The sequence below is a fragment of the Grammomys surdaster genome, unplaced genomic scaffold, assembly GCF_004785775.1.
Source record: "Grammomys surdaster isolate TR1022 unplaced genomic scaffold, NIH_TR_1.0 126153, whole genome shotgun sequence".
NCBI classification, from domain to species: domain Eukaryota; kingdom Metazoa; phylum Chordata; class Mammalia; order Rodentia; family Muridae; genus Grammomys; species Grammomys surdaster.
In genome coordinates this window covers 3,601,793-3,615,334 of record NW_021620961.1, presented here as the reverse complement: position 1 = coordinate 3,615,334, position 13,542 = coordinate 3,601,793, and the positions used below count along the sequence as shown (strand labels likewise).

Below are 13,542 nucleotides of genomic sequence, written 5' to 3'. Positions count from 1 at the left end.
TCTCTCTCTCTCTCTCTCTCTCTCTCTCTCTCTCTCTCTCTCTCTCCTCCTTTCTTCTTTCTTTCTTTCCTTCTTTCTTTCTTTCTTTCTTTCTTTCTTTCTTTCTTTCTTTCTTTCTTCTTTTCTTTTTGTTCTTGTATTTTGTTTTACCAAGACAGAGTTTCTTTATGCATCTCTTGCTGTCCAGGCTGTAAATTAGGCTGGCCTCAAAGAAACAGAGATCTATCTGCCTATACCTCCTGAGTCCTTGGACTGAAGGTATGGGCCACCACTGCCTAGTGCCTGTTATTTTATAAGAGAAGGCAGAAAGGGAGTAGATATGGAGAAGGGAGGGGGGGAGAAACTGGGAAGAATAGAAGGAGAAGAAAATGTAATCAGTATATATTGTAATGAAAAAATAATCTATTTTCAATAAAAGGGTAAAAGTTATAAGAAAAAGTAGCAAAACAACAAGAAGATGTGGTTGATAAAATATGTCTGAAAGGGCGCCTTATATATCAGGGCCGTCCTAGCAGGTGACTGTGGAAAATGAGAAGCAGAATACCATGAAGCATCCGATACAGAAACTGTATTTCTAAATTTGTTACTGTGCTCTTCAGTTTTTAAATGTGTTACCAGTGTACTTTCATTGATATGCTTACAAAATAATCATGATGAATTCAGGGACCATTTTTCATCATCACAAGAAATCGCCCCTTTGTTTTCTTTTCTGAATGACTCTGCACAGAGCTCGGATGGCCGCATTGAAGTTAAAGGGCAGCATGGGCGCTCTTCACTGCACATCAGAGATGTGAAGTTGTCAGATTCCGGTAGATACGACTGTGAGGCCGCAAGTCGGATTGGCGGGCACCAGAGGAGCATGCACCTTGACATTGAATGTAAGTTATACCCAGCATGTGCTGTAATTGCAATCACTTAGGTGGGTTGGGAAAATATACATTTTATAAGAAAATTAAAATTAACAGTGAGTTCATGTTTTTTTTTCTTGTTTGATGCATAGCTTCAGACAAAAGGTAACAATTCAGTCAATTCAATATATAACTTATATTTCCTATATATAACTTATTTAGGAAAGTTACTTTATAGTGTTATGCTTTGAAATATAGCCATGCTTGGTTTTGATAAACAAGTCCTTAGAAACAATCTCTCTCTCTCTCTCTCTCTCTCTCTCTCTCTCTCTCTCTCTCTCTGTGTGTGTGTGTGTGTGTGTGTGTGTATGTGTGTGTGTTTAAAGGCCAGAGACTGAAATATATAGATGTGTTTTCAATCATTCTTAACTTTATTAAATTAATTCTATCAGTATAATAAAATGCAGTGGCATATGTCAGTCCTTTTGCTTAATCAAAAACTGTTTATTGCTATCATTAAATGAGTAATTGATAAAAGAAGTTGTCAATGATTTTTATGATTTGGTGCGCTAAAGACTGTGTCTAATTCTAGAACTACTTGATTAAAGGCTATTATAAATTGAACATTTACCTTAATTCATAACAGAGAATTTGAAGTAATTTTCTATATGTTTTTTAATTTATTAATCACTGTATTTGTTTACATTTCAAATGTTATCCCTCTATCTGGACTTCACGAACATCTCATATTATCTTCTCTCCCCTTTGCTTCTAAGAGGGTGCTCCCCCACTTGCCCACCCACTTCTACCTCACCAGTCTTGCACCCCCTTTCTCTGGGACATCAAGCCTCCAAGCTTGGTCCTCTGGGACCAAGTGCCTCCCTTCCCACTGATATCAGATAAGGCCATCCTCTGCTACATAGGTAGTGGGAGCCAAGAACTGGTTCTCTGGTTGGAAGCTTGCTCCTTGGGAGCTCTCAGGAGTCTGGTTAGTTGATACTTCTGTTCTCTCTGTGGGATTTCAATCCCCTTCAGCTCATTCCCAGGCTTCCCTTAGTTATTCCATTGAACTCCCTGTGCTTATTCTGATGATTGGCTATGAGTATCTGCATTTGTCTTGGTCAGGTGCTAGTAGAACTTCTCAAGGAAAAGCCATACCTACAAGGCTCCTGTCTGCAAGCACGTCTTGGCTTCAGCAATAGTGTGGGGGATTTGTGTCTGCAGATGGAATGATCCCTAGGTATGACAGTGTCTGGATGGTCTTTTCTTCAGTCTCTGTTTCATATTCTGTCTCTGTCTTTCCTTTGGATAGGAACATTTCTGGGTTACAAATTTCGAGATGGGTGGGAGTCCTCATCCTTCAACTGGTGGCCATGCCTATCTACTGGACTTGGTCTCAACCACTTGTATCTCTCCTTTGTGTGTATTTCGGCTAAAGAGAGAGGAGGGGAGGGAAAAGGGGGGATGCAGGGTCAGGTATTTACAGAACAAGAGAGCAGTACAGAGGGTCAGGAAATCAAATAGAAATATGTAGTGGTGGGGGAGGTGGAACTGTGGATAGCCACTAGGTATTCCCAGATACCAGGGAAGAAAGAAGCTCCCAGGACTCAGTGAAAAAGCAGTAGTGGTTAATTCACTCTACTCTCCAGCTGTGGCTGTATGTATTCCTTTCTGCCTGCCCAAATACACACACACACACACACACACACACACACCCACACACTCATACACACACACACACAAACACACACACACACACACACACCCTTATTTTTATTATCCCCTAAGCAGCTCAATGGCTTGATTACTCCCAAACTTCCAAGTTACTGGCACCTCCCCTCTGATACTCCTAAATTTATTACGTACTAAAATCTATATCCATCTTTCCTACCCCAATGTCAAATTGAGGAAGGGCCACTGGGGCCACAATCCCTGACTCTTACATGTTGTCTGACTCTCTGTCTTTTTGTGCTCCACTTCTCAGGCCAGGAGTTTCTCTTTCTCAGCAATAGTGATTTTAAATCCTTTTTCTTTCTGTTGTTTCCTTGCCCGGGAGATCTAAAGTCCCATCTTTGTTTCTCTCCTCAGTCATTGGTCACCAGCAACTTTATTTACTAATTAGAGACAACTAGGGGCAGGGACCTTTAGCATCTTACAGGCAGACATGCAGGTTCCCCTATGATTTGGGGAGTTGCATTAGCACAAATAGAATTAGAACCAATACCCAACAGCACATATTTGTAGGCAGGAGACATTTTGGGTTGAAGGTTTTGTGAGTGGGTTGCTTACAGACCTTGAAAGAACAAGTGTCATTTTCCTGTGGAAAAACAACAAAAAACAAACAAACAAAAACCCAGTCAGGATAGCTAAAACAATCCTGTACAATAAAAACTTCTGGAAGTGCATTGTGCCTGATAACTGTACAATATTGGTAGCAAAGCAATCTTGGGTCATTTACAGAGTTCTTTTTTACTACCATCTACAGCACAAATAAAGCTTGCCTAAAATATCAGCCCTAGACAAACAGCAATGAATTAAACATCTGAGCCATTTTTAAGTTCACATCTGTTAATTTTCTTTTCTCTTTGGGTTTGACTATACTCTTCTTATTCATTGAATGTAAAGATACGTTGAGTTGTTTCATAAATACTGTAAATATTCATGTTTCCGCAAACTCTGAGTATTTCATAAAATATGAGTATTTTTAAAGCTAATAATTACAAAGTTTGTTGTTGCTGTCTTTTGCATTCATTTAGAGCTTTGCTGTGTTGGCTAATGTGTACCCAGTATAAGGAAAAGTCTGGGTTTGTTTGACATTTCTGTGGTATTTAACACAGAACTTTGGCATTGCCATTTCTAAAATCTACAGAGGATTGCCTTCATTACTTCTCACATGGGCTGACTCCTTTCCAAGCATCTCTGCCCTTTGGACTTGTTACATCTGCATATCCTTATAGCTGGCTTGTTATGGATGTGGGATGGGGAGAGAAAGGCAAACACACAAGAAAGGACTGAAGTTTGGTTTGGTTTGGTTTTGTATTTGTTTCTTTTATGATCGCACTGGTTTTTCTTTATTGTCTGCAGAGTCATATAGTTTTCTTTGGAGAGAATGGGAAATAGATAATTATCTTTGATTCTTTTCCTAGAAATTTAATTTCTTATAAACAAATGAAAATAGGCTAGGATGGGATTAATATCTCAGCATCATAATATACTTAGAATCACCCTATGTTCTATTTATAATACAGGTTAAAGAACGAAAGTAATCATGTATGGTAGCTCACATCCTGTCTTACTTAGGGCTGTTATTGTTAAGACAAACAGCATGACCAAAAATCATTGTGGAAGAAAGTGTTTACTTGCCTTGCACTTCCAGATTATAGTCCATCATTGAAGGAAGTAAGGGCATAAAATTAAGCAGGATTGGTACTAGGAAGCAGGAGCTTATGCAGAACCCAAGGAGGAATGTAGCTTAGTATCTTGCTTCCCATTCCTTGCTTCGGCTACTTTGTTATAGATCCCAGGACTACCAGCCCTAGGATGACACCAACCGCAATAGGCTTGGTCCTCTATCATTTGTCACTAGTTGAGAACATTCCTTACAGCTGGATGTCATGAAGGCATCTCCTCAAATGAGGTTCCTTCTTCTGTAATAAGTCTAGCTTGGGTCAAGTTGACACACAAAACCAGTCAATATCTATGCTTTAGAGCTTGTAGCAGGAGAATCACCATTAGTTCCAGTAAGCTTAGACTACTTAAAATGACCTAGCTAATTTTGATAAGGTACAAAAAGATACTAGGTTGCTAATTTCTACTAAACATATACATGTGCACCTACTATCATCACAAAAGAGTATACAATCAAATAATAAAATAACAATTTTAGCAATGTAATCACCTTAATTTAAAACAAAGATCACAAAACATAGTACAGAGTAAGTCAGAAATAATGAACAACTGAAATCTATCAAAATTAGATAGGGTATAGTAAGTAACAAAGATTTATATTAATAAACTTTTCAGTACACAAGAGGCCATGAAAATGACTGTCTTAATTGACTACTCTTACAGTACACATGTCTGATATTGTTTTATATACACATTTGCATCAAGAGCTACATAAAGATTATGAAAATTTTGAACATTACAAAGTATAATAAGAAGTTACCACAAAACTCTATTCACCTAAACCAAACATCTACAATGTAACAGTGCCAAGAGGCAGTTGAAAGACTCAAGCCAGTTCTAATTTGAAACCTGTGTCATTTAGTACAATAGCACTGAAATAAGCCTGTTAAATGATTAAGTTTTTTTTTCTTCAAAGCCTATTGTGTTTTAACTTAAGCCTATTTCTTGGCATTCTGCCTATTCATTTGCTATGTTTCAAAGGTGTCACCTTACTCTGAAGCTATTGTTGAACTAAAGCTCTCATTTAGAAAGCAAAGGAGATAGCAGGTTCATAGTATGTGTTTTAATGCAATACTTCCCAATTATAATGTATGTCTGATTCCTGTTGGGATGTCATTAAGTTCTGTGGCTAGTTCTTACATATTGAATACTAATTAGTCCTAATTATTTTGTGATGAACTTAATTTAACAGTTACTCAGTAATAATGCATGGTAAAGCTCATATATATGTTCAGAATGTGATGTTGGAAAGTTGGTTTGGGTCCAAATTTATTGTGGGTAAATATATAAAACATTTCTATTAAGTTTTATCATGATTGGTTTCCAAGAGCACAGAACATAACAGAATATGTAATCAATCTAAGCATTAGAAAGTTTCCCAGTAACAGCAGAAACATATCAGAAAGTTTCCTTATAATGTCAGGCTTGTCATGTAACTGTTACTTAGGCCTTAACATTTTAACTAAGCTTTAACATTTTATGTATGCTTTAATAGTCCATCTAGGCCTTAGTATTTTACCTAGACCTTAACACTTTGAATCTTGGTTGATCAGTTCTCAATAGAACTTCGTTGCCTTTGTCATCCAAGGATAATTGTCATCCTTGTATGTGTTGCTGTTATTAAACATTCTGGCCAAAATAAATCTACAAGAGGAATGATCCATTTGAATTATAATTTGAGATCTCTGTCCGTCACTAAAGGAATATAAAGAAGGTTGTAGAGCCCATAGAAGAACATTACTTGCCAAATTGATGAAAGGCTAGTAATTAGCTCGTTCTCTTGTACAGCTAAGGATGGAGCTGCCAAAAATAGTGGATTCTTCTGTGAAATTAATAACCAAGACAAAACCAAAATCCAAAAGACATTCAAGCTGGGCAATTTTTCATTCAGGGTTTTCCCCCGAAACAAATTTGGCATGCTTCAAGTTGCCAATCAAAGTTAACTGGGACAAAAGTGATAATAATAAAATATTGTAGTTGACTACTTAAACTATGAACTTCTCAGAATTTTCTAGAGGCTAGAATTGTGAAATCAGTGAAGCAGGATGGTCAGGTTCATGATGTGCATTGTACTCCTGATTATTATGTATTCTCTGCCTTTCCTTGATGCATTTTAAAGCATGCATTTCTTTCTCTTTTGCAAAGGCAATGATCTTATTACAAAATTTCTTTTATTATTACCCTCACCATAAAGTAATTGATTCTCAAAGATTCTGCTTACAAAGGACATTGAAGGAAAAGTTTACAGCATATTATTTTGAATGATACACTCAAATCTATTCCATTTCTGCCTACTTCCTTACAAGGAATCCTTCTGGATATTTTGACAGCAGATTTCTAGGCCTCTACTTCAACTGAGGTCATGTCTCAGCCTTCACTGTCCTCCTCAATATATAGTAAATCAATCCAAAGATGTATCAAGATTTTGTGGAATATGATTGCTAATCCATTCCTCATTGGTTAAACTTCCTAATGATGTAGTAATAATAAAATCATATTTCTGAATTACAACTAGGGCAAATAAAACTTAAGCAAGAGTGGTACCTCTCTAACGATGTTAGACAATAGGAATATATGTTGTTTACTTTGCTACTGCTGTGATGAAACTGCATGAACATCTTGTAACAAGAGCCAGAAGATATCAAGAGTCAGAGGTAATTGATATATATAGTAAAGTAGTGTTTATCCAATATCAAAGTACCATAGTACACATGAACTCACAGTCTTTCAGAAGTACCTACACAAGGCCTGAATATAGCTTGAGGTATTCAAGATCCTAACTTTAAAAAGGGAAGGGGTTCATAAATTCCCATCTCTTAATCTAGATTAATTGGCAATTGATTGTTGCTGGGGTAAGAGACTCAGTTTTCTTCAGTGCAATAGTCATTGAGGGGCCACGCATGATCTCGTAGATGGTACTAAACTCATGCACAAGCAATACTAAGTGGGATCAATAAGTTTAAAAACAGAGTACAGGGAATAAGAGGAACTTAGAGGGAAGGGAGAGCAGTGAGTTTTAATCACAAGTCGTGGTTGGAGTTTACCATTTTGCTCTGAGTTATCAAACTGCTTCATCACATATTTATAAAAAGAAGTATAAGATTCAGTAGGTTTGTTTAAGGTAATCAAAGTAGTAAATATTATTATTCTGTATCTCAATTTTAAATCCTTCAAGCATAGTTATTTTTCTCAATACGCCTGTGTAGCACTAGAAGTGATATTAGGGAAGGTCTTCACATGTGCAATATGATTGAAAGTGATATTGCACATTGTCTAAAATTGCCTTTGGAATAGTATAGAATAATTAATGAAATTATAATTAAGTACATGAAGAGAGGATATGCCCATGTACAGAAAAGGAGAGAAACTATTAACAATGAAATATTTACTCTATTTTGATGAAACAGAACCCAAGGACACATTATTTGACAAGGATGTGTGAAGGACCTGCATTTATATATCAGCACTGCCAAAATAAAAGCAAAAAATATTAAAATATATAAAATATTATTTGCTTTATATTTGAAAATAAACATGAATATATTGGCAGTTTGACTTTTTCCCCTTGGAATGATTTAAATGTTTTTCTACAACTAAAAGAATAGTTATCAGTATGACTAGACTGCTATTATGAAAAGCTGGTATAAACCTTTAATATTTTAATTTTTCTTTCCATGATTTATGTACATCAACATAAAATGAACAACTTGGTTCATTAAGTATAAGACAGGTATTCTGTGTATTTATTTTCTTACCTCTCAGTCAAAATTTATGTTTTATAATTACTTTTCTTAATAGTTTAAAAATATTTTATACAATGAGAGATTATTATATAAAAATGCCACATCTTATATTAATGAATCAAAATATAAAATCATTCTAATATAAGATATTTGTTATAAAACAATTACTATAACAGAAAATTCTAGTAATTAAGATTGTGTCAAACACTCTATTAATTTTAACATTTATTAATTCCAACATTCAGAAAGCAAAGACTAGTAGATCACTGTGAGTTTATGGAGGCAAGCGTGGTCTACATAAGAAATTTTAGGTCATCCAGGTCTGCAAATTGAAACCTTGTTTCAGGGACGGGATATTTGTTACTTAGAAAAAAAATTGTTTATGGGTATAACTGTGATATTTGTTTTACTTTTTCTTTGATAAAATGAAAAAAAGTGTTTATTTTGAGCATATGGTTTGTGGAACACAAGAGTCCTTCATGGTTGGCAGGCATAGGCATATCAGCAAGTATCAGGCAGTTTCCTGAATATGAATATGAATAGCAAGATGAAAGATCACATCTTGAACCTGGAACTAGAATTTGCACAAGACTATAAATTCTCAAATCCCACCTATTGTTGTGTATTTCCTTCAAGAAGTCTGAATATCCTCCTCAAACAGCTGGGGGCAAGTGTTCAAGCACCTGAGCCTATGGTGTCATGATTCTCATTCATGACCTTCTACTGGATAATGGTGATATCATAATGCACAATGAATATAATCAAATTTTAAATGTCTCCATAGTACATAACATTTTCGACACTGTTTGAAAGTCCAAAGTTTTTTTTTTCTGAAAATCAAGACAATGTCTTAATTGTGACATCTGTAAAATCAATAACCACAAAACATTCTTCTAACATACAATATCACAGAATATAATTTCCAAGCACAATCTGGAAACACTGAGTCAAAGCAAAATTGAGGCCTAGAGGAGCTAAAACAAAATCTTTTAGATCCACTACCAATGAAAAAAGGATTACATGGCTCTGTCCCTAATGCTTTGCTGCCTGAAACATAGTTCTACCTGGTAAAAACTATGTAAGAGTAAAAAAAACAAAAAAACAAAAACAACAACAACAAAAAAAGAAAAGATAATCAGCACAAACATGCATCCCTCCATTGTTCTAGATTCAATGCTTGTATGTATCCATCCTTGACAGATATGCCACAGCTCTGACATCTCAAGCATCTCAAGGTCATCATCCAAATCAATGTTCTCTTTCCAGAAATGACTTTTAACAGCCTTGCAGTGAATCTCCATCACTATAAGATGGCCTTAACTGTTTTCTGAAACCATACAGGAAGATTCTATGTGTCTTTCATTTTTGTATCTTTTATACCACCATAAACATTAGCACTTGAGCAATACTTCTGCATTTGTCTGCCAAATAGGAATGGACACTGGGCCACTTTGATAATATCAGTATCAGATTTCTTATGCTGAAAAATTCTGGGAGTAGGAAATTCTTCAAGATTTCTTATAAGCTGGATGTCTATCTGGGTAAAGTGTTTACACTAGAGCACTGTTATCATTCCCCATGCAGAGCAGTAGGCCTTGTGTAACAGTGGTAACCTCACTAACAACTGCAGTCTTTCTTTTAGCAGAAACCTTGAATGTAGCATTAAGCATTCTATTGCTTCTTTTCTCTTTAAACAGCATATTTTCTATTTTTTTCTGCTGCATTTGCTCTACTTCACTGTTGGCCATCATAGGCGTTATTAGTAATAATAACCATTCCACAGATTTGTTGTTATACTATCCTAAACATTCCTCTGCCAAAGGAAATAGTCCTCTACTCATTTTTAAAGATTTTGATAATTTTAATTTTATGTCTGTAAATCTTTTGCTTGTATGCATGTATATCCACCACATGCATTTCAGATGTGTCTGGATATGAGACAAGTGAATTAAATTCACTTGACCTAGTGTTATATATGGTTGTGATCTACCTTGGGAACTAACCTGGGTCCTCTGCAAGAGGGTACATGATGCAAGTGCTATTAACTGTTAAGTTGTCTCTTTATCCCCACAGCGCGTAGTTATTATTATTATAATTTAACATCAGAAAAACACTTAGAACAGAATGATCTTTTGTCAAAATTTCACTGGAAAGGCTTCTCACTAGATGTTAATATTGTTTCCATTTATAACCACACAGACTGGGTCTCTGTAGACTACTCTGCTCACAGCATTGCTGTGTTCAGACTTCCACTGGAACAGTTCTTTGAACTATGAGTGTAGCATTTGAGTGCTTTTCCATCCCAAAGTTACAAAATCAGACACGTTCCTCCAAAAACCAACATAGTCATGTTCTTCATAGGAACAACCAAAAATCAGGTACCAATTTCTGTATTAGTTACTTTCCTGCTGTTGTGACAAATTATCAGGACGAAGTCACTTATGGATTAAAAAATAAATAAAAGAGTTCACTTGAAGCTTTTGGTACAGGAGTAAAAATGCCTATGATGGCAGGGAGTCCCCACAGAACGCTTTAGGTGAGATGGCAGGATCAAGAGGCTGAGAGTCACATCTTTATCCACAGCACAAACAAGAGAAATCAATCACAATGTGGGGAGAGGCTATAAACTCCCAACCCTCACTATCAGTGTCATACAAGCTTGAGGTACCTTCTCAAACAATAGGGGCCACAATTTCAGATATATGAATCTTATTCATTGACATCACATTTCCATTTGAACGATCATGCTTCTTTTGGTAAATACACTTTACATAAGATAGTCATTTAAGATAATTATATGTAAAATTGTAGCTAATCATAAAATGTTTAAAAGGTGTTATAGATATTTATAAAAAATTTAATATAATGAATTCTTAGTTACCTACTACATGAAATAACAACCTCAGGAACACATATTTTATTGATGCTTTAACTATTGTGAGCAGAGAAAATCAGATGGAGAAAGATTATATTAAAAGTAGAGTGAATTCCCTTCCTTATAGTCAAACTACTCTCTAACTAGTAAAAATTATATCATTAACAAAAATAAAATTAGAGAGAAACCCAGAGTCTCCTTTTTAAAAAAGCCATATAATAGATATTCTTTATTGCATCTGATTTTTAGGACTTGACTTGTGTGTAATAAAATATTATGAAATTTATGCATATGATGGCTGTTCATTTATGAAAATATGCATTCACTGTTAAGCACACATTGAATTTAGTATTCCACTCAGCAAGCTGAATTCCCATGGTACCTGGACTGAATTCAGCTAATTGCCATGGCTGATTCTTCATATGTCTCAACATACAGTAGCCCTGGATCTATGAAATCATTTATTGAATTAGCCTCAAAATGTGCCAAAGGATATATTAGCTTTTACTCCCTTGATAATTTTCAGTGTATAAATCAAGTGGAGAAATTCAGAGAGATGAAAAGCTATAATGTGCTTCAGAAAAATTTTGAAATACTGTTAATTCTTCACTAATTAAGGGGCTAACTTCTTCACAAAATAAGTAATGATCCATGGAAGAAAATGTGTTATTATGAAAGCAATTCTAGATTGCAATGCAAAATATTGTGTGCTTAGACCATGAACCAAATATGCCTTGTCTTGAGTTTTGATTTAGTTAATTTTTAATTAATTATTGAACATCTCTTATTTGTCAAATATAGATTCAGATACTGTACAGAAAATAACATTGTCTTTACTTCAGAAACTAGTGTGTCTTAATTAGGGGAATAAAATTCACCATAAATAGCTGAAATACTGAACAGTTCTGACAAATGTTCTTGGCTGGTTGCAGTATTGAGTTGGCATCATAGAGTATATGTATGCAAAGTGATAATGCTATAAGATTATTAGACATTCAGCACTATGGGATTTCGTTTACAAATATGTCAATTGTTAACCAGAATGCCTTCAAACTCATTATGGATTCTTGACCATCTGGGAAAAATTGGGCTAAGAGGCAGCAATATGACAGACGACAGAGTTGGGTGAAGAATCTTTGCACATAAGAATGTTTATACAGAAACGTTTAAATTCACAAGACTTTGTGATTTAAGTGCTGTGAGTTGCTAAGGTTATGAGGTTGTAAGGAAGATTTTAACTTCTCTTGATAGACATGGGCAGGCCAGGAAGTTACTAAGGGATTTCTAAGATAGCTAAGGCAGGGTTTATGAGCTAGAAAAAAAAAGAGGAAAGAATCCCAGAAGCCTCCAGGACTGGAATGGATTGAAGTGAAACACAGTGTCAGACGCAGGTGTTGCCTTAAAGACTGAGGATCCACGGATATTCTAGCTCTCTAACTATACTGAATGCGTTTCGATGTCTTGTAAAACATCCTAAAAACTTTCTTATTCATTATGAGGGTTAAAAGCCACGGCTTAGGTAATCAACACCTGTAATCTAAGGGCAAAGGATTAAGTAAAGGAGAGCCTTTGTTCTATCTCTGAAGAAACTGCACAGCTCTGACTCCAAGCCTGTAGTTGAAGGCACAGGAAGAAAATGGGAAACTTTCAAAAGTGATTTTAAACTTTACCTCTAAGTTCTCTCTAAAAGTTCCTTTTTTACATTTTTATTTATTTATTTATTTATTTATTTATTTACACTCTAGATTTTATTGCCTGTCCTGTCCACCCTCCAACTGTTCTACATCCCATAACTCCAAAAAACCCCTGTCTCTATGAGGCTGTCCTCACCCCCACCACACCTGACCTCCAAACTCCCTGGGGCCTCCAGTCTATAGAGGGTTAGGTGCATCATCTCGGACTGAACACAGACCCGACAGTCCTCTGCTGTATATGTGTTGGGGGCCTCATATCACCTGGTGTACTCTGCCTTTATGATGGTTCAGTGTTTGAGAGATCTCAGGGGTTCAGATTAACTGAAACTGCTGGTTCTCCTACAGGGTTGCCCTCCTTCTCAGCTTCTTTCAGCCTTTCCCTAATTCAACCACAAGGGACAACAGCTTCTGTTCATTGGATGGATGCAAGTATCTGCATCTGACTCCTTCAGCTGCTTGTTGGGTCTCCCACAGGGCAGTCATGATAGGTCCCTTTTTGAAAGTGTTCCATAGCCTCAGTAATAGTGTCAGGCTTTGGGACCTCCCTTTGAGCTGGACTCCACTTTGGGCCTGTCGTTGGACCTTCTTTTCCTCAGGCTCCTCTCCATTTCCATCCCTATAGTTCCTTCAAACAGAAACAATTATTGGTCAGAGTTTTTACTGTGGGATATCAACCTCCTCCCTCATTTGATGCCCTGTCTTCCTGCTGGAGGGGGCTCTATAAGTTCCCTCTCCCTACTGTCAGACATTTCATCTAAGGTCCTCCATATGAGTCATAAGAGTCTCTCCCCTCCCAGGTCTCTGGTGCATCCTGGAGGGTCCCCCCGCAAACCTCCAACCTCCCTAGGTTGTCTGTTTCTATTCTTTCTGCTGGCTTTCATGGTTTCAGTACTTTACTCTCATCCAATACCAGATCAGGTTCCCCTCTCTCCCCAAACCCCCATCCATTGTCTCTCCAGGTCCCTCCCCCCCCC

At 36.4% G+C, this 13,542-nt stretch overlaps 1 protein-coding gene across 1 annotated transcript in view; it reads left to right on the top strand.

Moving 5' to 3' along the window:
- Positions 1–13,542, top strand: part of Ncam2 (neural cell adhesion molecule 2) — a 407,262-nt gene that overhangs the window by 286,301 nt on the left and 107,419 nt on the right. The window contains exon 9 of the mRNA XM_028757240.1: positions 728–878. Within this exon, the coding sequence (XP_028613073.1) occupies positions 728–878 (151 nt within the window). The remainder of the gene's footprint in view (positions 1–727; positions 879–13,542) is intronic.